At 42.2% G+C, this 12,173-nt stretch overlaps 1 protein-coding gene across 2 annotated transcripts in view; it reads left to right on the top strand.

Annotated features, from left to right (window-relative positions):
* SGK1 (serum/glucocorticoid regulated kinase 1) overlaps positions 1 to 12,173 on the top strand; it is a 113,042-nt gene that overhangs the window by 93,440 nt on the left and 7,429 nt on the right. The window contains exon 1 of one of the 2 annotated variants that reach the window (XM_029224109.1): positions 10,870 to 11,064. The exons of the other annotated variant lie outside the window; for it this stretch is intronic. Within the exon in view, the coding sequence (XP_029079942.1) occupies positions 11,031 to 11,064 (34 nt within the window). The 5' untranslated portion in view covers positions 10,870 to 11,030. Of the gene's footprint in view, positions 1 to 10,869; positions 11,065 to 12,173 lie in introns of those variants that run through there. 2 annotated transcript variants of the gene reach the window in all.

The following is a 12,173-nucleotide window of genomic DNA, read 5'->3' as shown; positions in this document are numbered from 1 at the left end:
CAAATAGTACTATCAAAAACGACTGATGGGATGACCATATGTTTTTAGAAAATTAGGCTCTAATGGCTAATCATAGAAGTTCTGATCAAGGAAATAATAATAAAAACAAAAATAAATTTACTCCTATTAACTAGTCTAGAATAAACATCTCTCACTGAAATGTGTCATCTGAGCAAAAGATCGAAGCTTTTAATTTTCATCTTAGGGTTTTAAGCTGAGATATAAAAATAAGTAGGAGAGGGCTTCCCTGGTGGCGCAGTGGTTGAGAGTCCGCCTGCCGATGCAGGGGACACGGGTTCGTGCCCCCGTCTGCGAAGATCCCACATGCCACGGAGCGGCTGGGCCCGTGAGCCATGGCCGCTGAGCCTGCGCGTCCGGAGCCTGTGCTCCGCAACGGGAGAGGCCACAACAGTGAGAGGCCCGCGTACCGCAAAAAAAAAAAAAAAAAAAAAAAAAAAAATACAAGTCAGGGCTTTTTTAGGCATCAGAAGTCCTAAGGTGTCATATCCTGATATCTGGGGTATTTGGCTACTTCCTATTGTTGCCAAGTTATGGTGCCACTGTGTGAAATATGAAATGTTCTTTAGGTGACCCTCTGAATTTCACACAAAAATTGTCTAGTGTCAAGACAATGCCTTCCGTACTTTTACACAATATTTTCAAATATATTAAGTGGATATCAGATAGTGTAGTTAGCGCTTCACAGTAATCTTTCTTTGAAGCTTTGCTTGGTAAACTGATGGCAGTGCCTAACTTTCATTGGGTTACTAAGAATAGGTTGCAAATTATCAGCTAAAAAGAGAGTGGGAGGACTAGAAAACGACAGAACCCAAATATTAAAGCCAGCCAGGAATGTCCTAAAAATAAAGAAACATACCCAAATCTACCAAGCACTAAGAAAAAAGCAAATGAAGATGTAGAATCCTCAGGAAATAAAAATGCAAGTGCTTAGTATCAAGTCTGCGGGTTCTTGCATTTTCCTATCTCTGTGTGAGATGAAGCTGTGTGTCATACCCTCATGTGATGGATGACACCACAGAGTTACTGATATAATCACTGAGTTCTCTGATATGATCACAGAAGTGGACAGCTGCAATATGATACCCCCTTTCTGGGACATCGCTGGAGGCCAGTAGTGAAGGAAAATCCTCTCTGTGTGCAGAACTTAAGAGGAGTGCACCTGGTTGCTCATTTTGCTTGGAAGGAGGCATGGGATAATAATAATAATAATATATATAATAATAAAATTAATATATATAATTAAATAATATTATTTATTTATTTATATAATAATATATAAAATAAAATAAATATATATAATAATAATTCATGGGCAAGAAGAACAGTAGGCATCCTGCAAGGACTTTGCACCCTCTTCTAGGGAGAGTGTTAGTAGGTTTTTGGTTGTAAGCAGGATAGTTGTATCATTTTAGGTGGAAGTATGACCTTGTCATTGTCCTTTTATGGAGATTAAGTGAGATTTAAGGAGATGCATATGGGCCCAAATTGACAAGGGCTGGTCTTGTGATAGTTAATTTTATGTATCAATTTGACTGGGCCATGGTTTCCAGATATGTGGTCAAACACTTCTAGATGTTTCTGTGAGAGTATTTCTTGTGTGAGATTAACATTTAAATCAGCGGGCTTTGAGTAAATCAGATTGTCATCCAGAATGCTGGTGGGTCTCATCCAATCAGCTGAAAGCCTTAATTAAACAAAAACTCACACACACACACACACACACACACACACACACACACACACACACACCCGAGCAAGGAGGAATTCTGCAGCCAGCAGAGAGCCTTCGGGCTTGAACTACAGCAACTGCTATTCCCTGAGTCTTCAGCCTGCTGACCCACCCTGCAGATGCAAGGAGGAATTCTCCAGCCAGCCGAGAGCCTCCATAATCTTGTAAGCCAATTACTGAAAGTCAATCTCTCTTTCTCCCTCTCTCTCTCTCTGCCCATATACTATTGGTTCTCTTTCTCTGGAGAACTAATACATTTGTGCTTGCAGGTAATCACAGAGGCACGACAATGCAATCTACCCACCGACTTGGTACTAAGCATCTCCACCGCTTGCGCATGGCCAGTGGCTCTTGAGGTAATCACAGAGGCACGACAATGCAATCTACCCACCGACTTGGTACTAAGCATCTCCACCGCTTGCGCATGGCCAGTGGCTCTTGACGCTTCTGACAACCTAGTGGTCCTTCTGCTATGGCTTTAAAACTCCTCTGTCCAGGGTGGCACTGCACACTAGGGGCCCTTTTATCAAGACCTCATCATCGTGTAGAGAAGGATATTTTACAAAGATATAGTGTAGAAGGGTTTTGGACTAAATGTTCATTCAGATTTTCTGGCAATATGAAAGTTATGGAAAAACTTTATATATACGATTACAAGATAGAAAGAAAGGAGTCTGTGAGGTGGCTGTGTTATCCTCCATGTTCTCAGGCTGGAAGTGAGGTTCTGGAGCTGCTGGACAAAGTTGATTGAATGACAAAAGCCAAACAGGTTATGACGGCATTCTCTTCTGTACACCAAATTCATGCGGTATCATTAATGAAGAGGATTTTCCCTCCCTTTATTCCTACATATCTGCAGAGACAGTGTGACATTTTGCTACCATCGTCTACCGAGGGTACCTCTACTTTTAGAGGTTATGCAGGGCAATCATAGAAGGCCAGGAAGAGACCCTGAGAGCACCAGGCTGCCTCTCTGACTGGCCTATGCTTGTTATCACTTTCTTTAAAGAACAGTTCTTAGTCAACTGTCAAGGCTCATGAATATGATCAGTACAGCCCCTAAAAATACTGGGGAGGCTCATAACGGGAACAGATCAGAAGGCTTTTAGATGAAAACAGAAGTAAAGTATCATGAAACCTAATGGGACTCTCATTTGTAAATTCTATCTTTATAGACAGCAAAGAATTTTGGGGCAAAGGAGAATTTGAGGGGCAATGTAAGGAAAGTAAAAGGGGGATACATTTTTCTGACTCGTTGGAAGATTCATCTGTGGTCCTTGGAACAAGAGGCTAAATTGACATTTTCCCAGCCTGGGCAGATGAAAACCTAGATGGCTACCCTCCCGATGGTTTGATTCTCTGGACTTGACAAACTATCCATTGAATGTTGTCTGTAGAAAAGGGCATCTACTTTAGTTCTCTCAAAAAATGGTTATTCAATATGCCTGTTTAATGATTCCATTGGACCCAAAGCCTTGATTTCAAAATCTTCATGTACCTCATGTATAAAATCTAGTCCCTCAATTTTCTGAAGAAACTGAGTAGCATAATATAATATGTAATATAATAGTTAAGCCTGAGTCGGGGCTTTGGTTTGATTTTGTCTTGCATTTTACAGTGAGGTGTCAAGTGACTGCTAGGGAAACATATACCCTTGATTATTTGGTGAAAGGAAAAAAAAACTAAATTTGGTTGAGAACAAATCTTATGCCCAACAATATATAAGGGGCGTATTATTAAACCATTTCATTTATTAAGCATTTTCTATGGATCAGGTACTCTTTGGGGCACCAGGGATACTCTGGAGAATAAGATAGGTACTACTATTGGGCTTCCCCGGTGGCGCAGTGGTTGAGAGTCCGCCTGCCGATGCAGGGGACACGGGTTCGTGCCCCGGTCCGGGAAGATCCCACATGCCGCGGAGCGGCTGGGCCCGTGAGCCATGGCCGCTGAGCCTGCGCATCCGGAGCCTGTGCTCCGCAACGGGAGAGGCCACTACAGTGAGAGGCCCGCGTACTGCAAAAAAAAAAAAGGAAAAATAGGTACTATCCCTGGCTCACAGAGACTACTTATTAGTTGGGGGAGACAAACAACAAACACTCAAAAAGTCAGCTAATAAAACTAATATGCAAGTAACGGAAAAGAATAAGTGACACTGTGTAAGTGATGTTTGATTGGAGACTGTTAGGCAGGAGAGAAACCTGAATTGTTTGTGTTATCTGGTCTTCAGGGAACTCAAGGTCCAGGGAGTCACCTGAGATTTAAAATAGTAGCACAAAGTCCCTGACAATGGAGGGAGGGGAGAGGCATGCAAAGGATTAGCTGAATCAGGAAGTCACATGAGGGGCTTCTGGGCATTCAGAAGTTCCTTTTTAGATTTATCTTTTCCCAGATATCACAGAACTGTAGAATCAATCTTAGAGCTGCAAGAGAACTTCTAGCACATTCACTTGAGAAATGAATAATCTAAAGGGTTCAACATGCCCAAGTCCGTATTTTAATGGCATTAAGGCATAGCAGGGCCTTAGGAAAAGTAGAAATATCTGTAAGCTTACCTTTGCTTTTGGGAAAGCGCTGTTCAATTTAACAAAATAAATTCAGACTTTGCCCTCCCTGAGTTTAGCAACGCTGTCCGTCTTGGGCATCCTTGTTAGACCCAGGACTTAGCATGGTGTCCGGCACAAAAAAGGTGCTCTGTGGAGGCCTGAAGGATTAAAAACAACAGGCCACCATCAGTTGGTGCTTGTACCTCTTTCTGTAACTGAAGGATAAGCTAAACGACCTAGAACAAGCATCTTTTGTGCTGCTGGCTTTCTCTGACCTGCTTTCAATGATTCTACCCTCTCAACAGGCCCATATTTACATTCTATTATTTTCCATCCACCTTGAGCAATTAAAAACTCCTCTGGTTTAGCTTTTGGCTTACTTTCTGCTTTTTCACCTTAAATTTAACTTTTACTTCAAACACTTGGTAAACAAGCACTTATTCTGTTATCATGGCATTTAGGTCTTTACTGCCTGTTCTGGAACATTGTCTGTGTGGAGACCAAGAGGGGAGCGGGGGAGATTGAAAAAACGAAGAGGATCACCTTTTCAGGCCTTTAAAGGAATTCCCATCCAACTAGCCTGACCTTGACCCAGCAGATTAAGTGGCCCACACTGTTTCTGCTCTTTAAACACAGCACATAACTGGTATTATTTTGATTTGTTGGAGCCCTTTGCATTACATGATGTGTTCTGTTTGTGGCTGTGGTATGTGTGGAGTGGGGTAAGGAACATAGACACATTATATTTTCTTTTTTCTTCTTTTTTTAAGATATGTCATATTTTCTATGTGAGATTCCAACTTGAGTCAGCACTTTAAATTCTTAATTTAAATTACTTTTCTTCGCAATTTACATTAAGTATTAGTATCCCCATTATATGGATTAAGAGATAAAGATTTAGAGAATACCTTGTCTAAGTTCTCACAGGTAATGAGCCTCGGTTGTAGCTGACTTAAGTGTACTGCAAAGATCTCTATCCTCAGCACATTACTGTCACTGCTGAGCGTGTTGTGGGAGGTGACATAAACATTTTTTAAAAAGTTGCTTTACATAAAAATGATGCCATTCAACCTTTTGCCAGCCACCCGTCCCTCCTGGTTTTCCCACTACGAGTTACTATGACATTTATCTTATTTCGTTGCTGCAATTTGTAGACAGGCTTTACAGGAAACAGCCCATAAGGGTGGCCTGAGCTTCTGTTGCTTCTTGCTAAATTAATTATAGGGTTAGAAATGGAGTCGACTGGAGAGAGATTTATTTACCCTGAGCAAATGAAAGCTTTCGGGTTTCACTTTTGTTTGGCAAAAGATGTCCATCGGAAATCCAGGCTTCTTATTTACTATCGGCACTTTGTAAATACAGCTGGGGTGAAAGAGAGCCCTTTATATTGTTTTCATGTCTGTTACAACTTTAATATGTGTGTCCCAAGAAGAACTCGGCCTGCAAAGAAATTCCAAGCCCCGTGCTGCCTGAACTCTGAGCTGGGCTGCGAGGCACATAGGGAAAGTAGGTGTGTATGAGGGTTCATCCTGGACAGAGAAAAGGGAGTAAAGCCCAAAGCCCTCTGATCTGATCCTTGCGACAACTCCTGACATTTTATCATTACAAATTCATTTTTTTAAATCAACCAAGGCCTTTTAAAATGCAAATGCCTAGCAATAAATGCCCAATAATAAAGCTATGTCAACAATATATAAGGCTTTCAGTAAGGACTGATAAAGTTAACCCCTGTGACACCGCCCTGTTCCCTCATCGTCAGCCAATCAGAGAATTATGCACCATCTCCTACCCTGCGACACACGCCCCCCACCTGGCTTTTAAAAATGCTTTGCTGAAACCCTTCCAGGAGTTCAAGGCTTTTCAGGGCATGAGCCACCTCGTCTTCTTGCATGACCTTGCAATAAACCTTTCTCTGCTCAAAAAAAAAAAGACCAAAGTAATAATAATAATAAAATATAAAGCTTTCAGTAAAGCCATAGTCCTCTTGAATTTAGAAAGTCACAGATAATACTGAATTTTGATTTCAAAAATTGTCCAATTTATTCCTGAATTATTTTTCATAATCATACGGAAAATACCTTGGAGGTCATTTTCCAGGTCAATCCTGAGAGCCAAATACAAAGCTATCGGATATGTGCTATTCCTTACCCTTCATACTGTATTCTAATTGACAGTCATTTTTTATTTTTATTTCTTGTTCATTGGATTATGTTACATCAGACATTGACAGCGTTATAAAGATGGGGATACGGTGAGTTTTCAACCCAACATAGACCCGTTGGTTTGTTCTAGATTCCCATTCCTCCCATGTCAAGAGCTGCCACTGGCCTCCCTTCTTTAATTTATTCCCTGATTAAAATTAAAGATTTACTACAAAGCCATGTCCGCATCCTACCACCAACTTCCCTGTGGCCTGACTTTCCAGAAGGGATGGGCATAGAACATGGTGTTATCACTTCTGACAGATTGCTAATCCCTATGCTGGGTTATAACTATGCTTGTCTAAACTTTTATCCATCTTCCAACTACATAAATTTCCCCATTCCAACTTCCAACATTTCTTTATGTGTTTGTGTGTGTAAATTTGTTCATTTTCAATGAGGTAGGGGTGGTGTAAAAAAAAATGCAAATATCCTTTGAAGGAATGATAGCTGAGTGATCAATCACATTTGGTTTGAATTAACTTTTCAAAACACATTGGAATGTTTTCCTTCTTAAAAGGGATTTTCCTTGGTGGTTTTTAAGATCTCTTCACAATAAGGCTCAGTTTACCTTTGTAGGTAATTCCCCACCTGCCTCTCACCAGGTGAGATCATGTTTACCACTGTATCTCCTGCATCTAGCTCAATGTCTGATGCATAGTTCTAGAAGAATCTGTGGATGAATGAATGAATGAGTTCCACCGGGCCTAGAGCTGTATCAGACACAGAGGTGCCTATGCAGGCTAATAGTCAGCAGTCCTTCAAACGGGTATGTTTTCTAAGACGTTATTAATTCCATATTTATTGGGGTGGGGGTCAGTGTGAGAAAGAGAGGAGAGGCAGATTTGTGTCAGCTAAGATTTTTTTTTAAAATATTTATTTATTTATTTATGTGTCTGTGTCGGGTCTTAGTTGTGGCATGCGGGATCTTTAGTTGCGGCATGCTAACTTCTTAGTTGAGGCATGTGGGATCTAGTTCCCTGACCAGGGATCAAACCTAGGCCTCCTGCATTGGGAGCACAGAGCCTTAGCCACCGGACCACCAGGGAAGTCCCTAAGATCTTTTTTACTTCACTTGAAAGTGCTGTTATCCACTTCAGCCGTAGCAGCAAGAGAGCCATGTACATTCGCTTGTGTGTAAGGTCTGAGTACGGACCATATTTCCAAATTATGCCAGAGATACTACATAGCACCTTAAAATCTGGTGCCCATACTATTCCCTCTGCCTAGAATGACTTTCCCTTTTTGGTACCTAGCTGGCCTTTCCAGGATCAGGCCAAATATCTTTTGTTTGTGGAGACTTTCCTCAACAATTCCAAGTCTGGGGACTTTCCTGGTGGTGCAGTGGATAAGACTCCATGCTCCCAATGCAGGGGGCCCAGGTTCGATCCCTGGTCATGGAACCAGATCCCACACGCATGCCACAACTAAGGAGCCCGCCGGTCGCAACTAAGACCCAGGGCAACCAAATAAAAAAATAAATATTAAAACACAAAAAAATTCCAAGTCTGCTGCCTCTCCCCAGTAGAAAATTCCCCTCTGTGTTGTTCTATGGCAGGTTGCTCAGACCTTTGTTTTAACACTCATCGTGTTGTATCATAATTTACGTGTGTGTCTCCCTACTTAGAATGAGCGCTTCTGTCAAGTCAGATAACCGGATTACTCATATCTGTGTCCTTTGATCTTAATATTTGTACTTACTTGATAAATGCTTGTTAAATACTTGCACGAATGAATAAATGGAAGGGAGGGGAGGGAGTGGGGCAGGAAGGAAGGAGGGAAAGAATGAAGGATGTATCAGTTCAATACCTCCTGTGATGATTAGCTGACAGCAGGGCTTTGAGGCAGTTAGCATTAGTGGGAAGGAGGATGGGAGGCAATATTTCAGAGTCTGGGGGACCAGAGAGTATGCCACTGCCATGGGTGGGAAGTGGGAGAGGCGTAGGAGTCAACTTCAGTGACAAAGAAAGGTTACCTGAAGGAGATAAATCTGGTCCTAAAAGTAAGTTTTGTTAACCTCACAATTTTGCCTGTCATCTGTCCAACTCAGAAGAAAAATAACAGTAATTGCTTAATCCTTAATAATGAAAAAATGCTGTTAGAGAAGACAACATAAGGTCTGCCGAGTAGACGGCTACCCTATTCCAAGATTCTTCTAGCGTATAGTCTTGCTTATTCAACATCACTGCCTTGGGAAAAAAATAAGCCCTGTGTAAATAAAGCATGTAGTTTTGTGGGTTTTAATAACTCAACACTATTATTCTAGATAATGTGTTCTCTTAGTTATCTGCTGTATCACATTCCTAACTCCTTTATGCATGTCGATTTTGACAATTATGAATAGGGAAGGTAATAGTCACCATAGAACCTGTGTTCTATAGATAGACATTTAACCACCATTGCTAGTTACTGATCTATAACAGTTACCCTGAATTAGCTCATTTATCATCATCATTTTGTATCTGATGAATACTGTAAAAAAAAATGCACTTGGTGACAACCTTCAATAAAAACTGATCCATTTTGTTGCTCTCTAGAGTAATAATTATGTTTTCTGGCATTTCTATGTACTATCTTTGGAGATGCTCCAGGAAAAAGATTTCCTACGCATTCACCAATAAAACAATAAGTGTGGCAACCTAAATGGTGCAGCACAGGGCTGTTATAGAATTTATGACAGTTTGAGCAACACAAAATCATCATATTGCCCTGTTATCAATGGAAGACATTTTATCTAAGGAATGAAGACTAACACAGCTGACACATTAAAGAAATAGCCCAAGAGGGGAACTTAATTATTTTGCATGTTTGTCAATTGCAGATGTATTAAAATGGGGGAAAAAAAAACCATGATTTTTTTTAAATCCCTAAGATTTATATGCATATATATTTAGGCTTCTGAAAAGGTAAATCATTTTAGAAATCGATGTTCATATTCTGAAACTTGCTTGTCAAACCCTTATCTCATTTTATGTTGACATGAAAATATTTTAACAGTAAAAAAAAAAGTTAAGTCCTTATATTTTTCAAAATATTTCCTCTAATATGTTGAGAAGTACCAGGAATTTGTTCTCTGCGCCTTTAAATTAAACGGAAAGAATCATATCTTAGTAAAGCTTTCAGGTTGTAGTATTTATAGTTCATCATTAAGGAAAAATTTTACTTAATCACTAAGTAGAAAAGCTAAAATAATTTTCGTATTAAAATACACAGTGGAAACTGTTTTGTTTCAGTGCAAACATTACATCTTGGTGACCCATTTGAAAAGCTAAAATAATTTTCGTATTAAAATACACATACATTGGCAACTGTTTTGTTTCAGTGCAAACATTACATCTTGGTGAATAATTCCCATTTGAGAGTTTGATTGCGTTTTCCCAGTATGAGGAATAAATGAGACGATTGGCTTGGGGGAGTGGGGAACTAATTAGCGTATCTCATATCAAGCCGTCTATCTATTTTCTTTGCCCTCACAAGGTATTGTGGAGGCATTATCAGGAACTGATTAAACCCCAGGAGAGAAGTGGGGGAAATCATACATTCGGGAGTAGTTCTCCCGGAGAACGCGAGCGCCCTCTAGCTCGTATTTACAAGCAGATACTGGTGACGTAGTTCGGGCCACTTCGCCACCAGGGTGTAGGAGGGAAGGGGCCGGATTTCTCCCGGTAGGAGCACTCTCTGAACCAAAGAAAGAGGCTGGCGACAGGAAGGAAGAACAGATCAAGCGTTTGAATAGCAGCCACAGGACAACCTAAAGCCTGTGAAGAGTTAGGCGCGCGTCGCACACCGTTCCCCCGCGTACCTCCCCCCACCCCATACACCCGCCGCCGTGTGTCACCTTCCTGTTCGGAAGTCTTAGTAGGTTGCTGGGACAGAACAGGGGGCCCCTGCTCCACCCATCAGGTATCCGGTTGGAAGAAAAGCCAGTCTCAACAACTTGATTCTCTCCGTTAAATGATAAGTTTAGCAGACCGTCCGTCTCCAACGGCTGCAACGTTAGTGTCGGGGGGAGGAGGGAGCACAGCAGACGATGCTTTTCTGTTCCAACCACAAATCATATGGTTGTGCCTCTTCTCTGTTCCACTTAGAGCCCTCTAACTTAAATTCCACGTTCCTCCTGGAATGCGAGCAGAGCCTCTTTGAGAAAATGAACTCTGTGCATGTGTTTTGAATTTTTTCTGGACTGATTTGTGATGATAATCAGTCAAGTTACATTTCTTGTGTGTCTTGCTGGGGGTGTAATAAACCCAGGGCACTGATGACTGTAATTTTCTGTATGATGTTGCAACGAAGGGAATAAACGGCCCAGTGTTGAACTTTGCAGCTTGCTCCCTTCCTGTATGTAAATTGCCTTTTATATAAAGTGGGGTTCATAACAGACTGGGACAGCCGCCTCTGACTCGTGCTCCCTTATCATCTCAGCTTCCAGTCCTATCAGGCACATAGCAGGGAGGCTACTCCAGCCATAACTAAGCTCTACCTCCAGCCTCCAGAAAGGAATCCCCAACCTCCATATCCTAGGCAACCTGAAGAATGAAAGAGGAGGCTATAAAATCCCCTTTGAAAGGTTTGTCTGCTTTTATTAAGATAATTTGGATGAAATGGGTAAAACAAAGATGCTTCAGAGGATTTGGGGTTACTTGGCATGGGGAGGGCACAGGAGGTGAGTCGCTGGAGGTTTCTTAATCTAACGTTTAAAAAACAAACAGGCAGAAATCTTGGTGCAGTTTGGTGTTTCTGGTCATTCTTCAAAAATTTTGCTTTCTCAAAAGGGGAAGGAACCGGGTGGGAGCAGGGCTGGCCTAGGCTAGTGGAAGTGGAGCGTGGGATATGGGGGTACTGGCAATAACAAAGTCATGTTATATGAAGAATCCATGAAAGAGGAAGCAGAAATGGGCCAGTTACTGTGACTTGGAGTTTCCTAAACCGTGCTTTGGGTTGGAGTGTCAGTTTCAGGGAATAGTAAGTGCTTTTTAAAGAGTGGGTGCTGAGCAGAATTTCCCAGCCAGTCTCCAGCAGAGAGGATGTGTATTCTCTTCTGCCAGCTTGAGGCTGCTGTAAAGCAGTTGAGGCTACGGATCACGTTAAGACAAATAAGGTGGTTGGTTTGCAAAACAAATTCCTGCCCAGCACCAAAGAAAAACCGCTTCACATGTATTCTTGGTTTGACAGTTAGTAGTTCGGAGTGTGTCAGATCCAGTAGGCAACCTTAAATGGCAAGGCCGTTGGCAGCAAGGGGTCATGGCAGGGCAGGCACCGCAGACATCCCTGACAGGCGCCAGGTACCCGGCCCTGCAAACTTAGTAACTTGCAGCCCTCTCCCCGCTCCTGGCCCAGTCGTTGTGCTCGTGGCTTCCCCGCCGGCGCTGGCGCGAGTCCTCCCACCGGCGGTCAGGCTGCAGCTCCCAGGCATCTCCCAGCGGCGGGGTTACTGGAAGGCACCGCACCGCTGCTCTGCAGAGCTTCCCTCCCTCCCTCCCTTACTTTCTGGAGCGGAGGAGGCTCCCGGCTAATCTTTCAGGAGTTAACGAGTCACAAGTTATCTGGGACTTGAGGGAAAGATCGAGGTGGTAAACCTGTAAGAAGACTGCGGGGTCAGTCCTGAATTAAACCGGAGGAGGGGTAGGGAAGACGAGCACAAACTGAGAGATTTGAAGACAATGGGATGCGACCTTG

This window comes from Monodon monoceros, unplaced genomic scaffold, assembly GCF_005190385.1.
Source record: "Monodon monoceros isolate NGI ecotype Baffin Bay Population unplaced genomic scaffold, NGI_Narwhal_1 Super_Scaffold_15, whole genome shotgun sequence".
Classification (NCBI taxonomy): domain Eukaryota; kingdom Metazoa; phylum Chordata; class Mammalia; order Artiodactyla; family Monodontidae; genus Monodon; species Monodon monoceros.
This window is presented reverse-complemented; position numbering and strand designations above follow the sequence as displayed.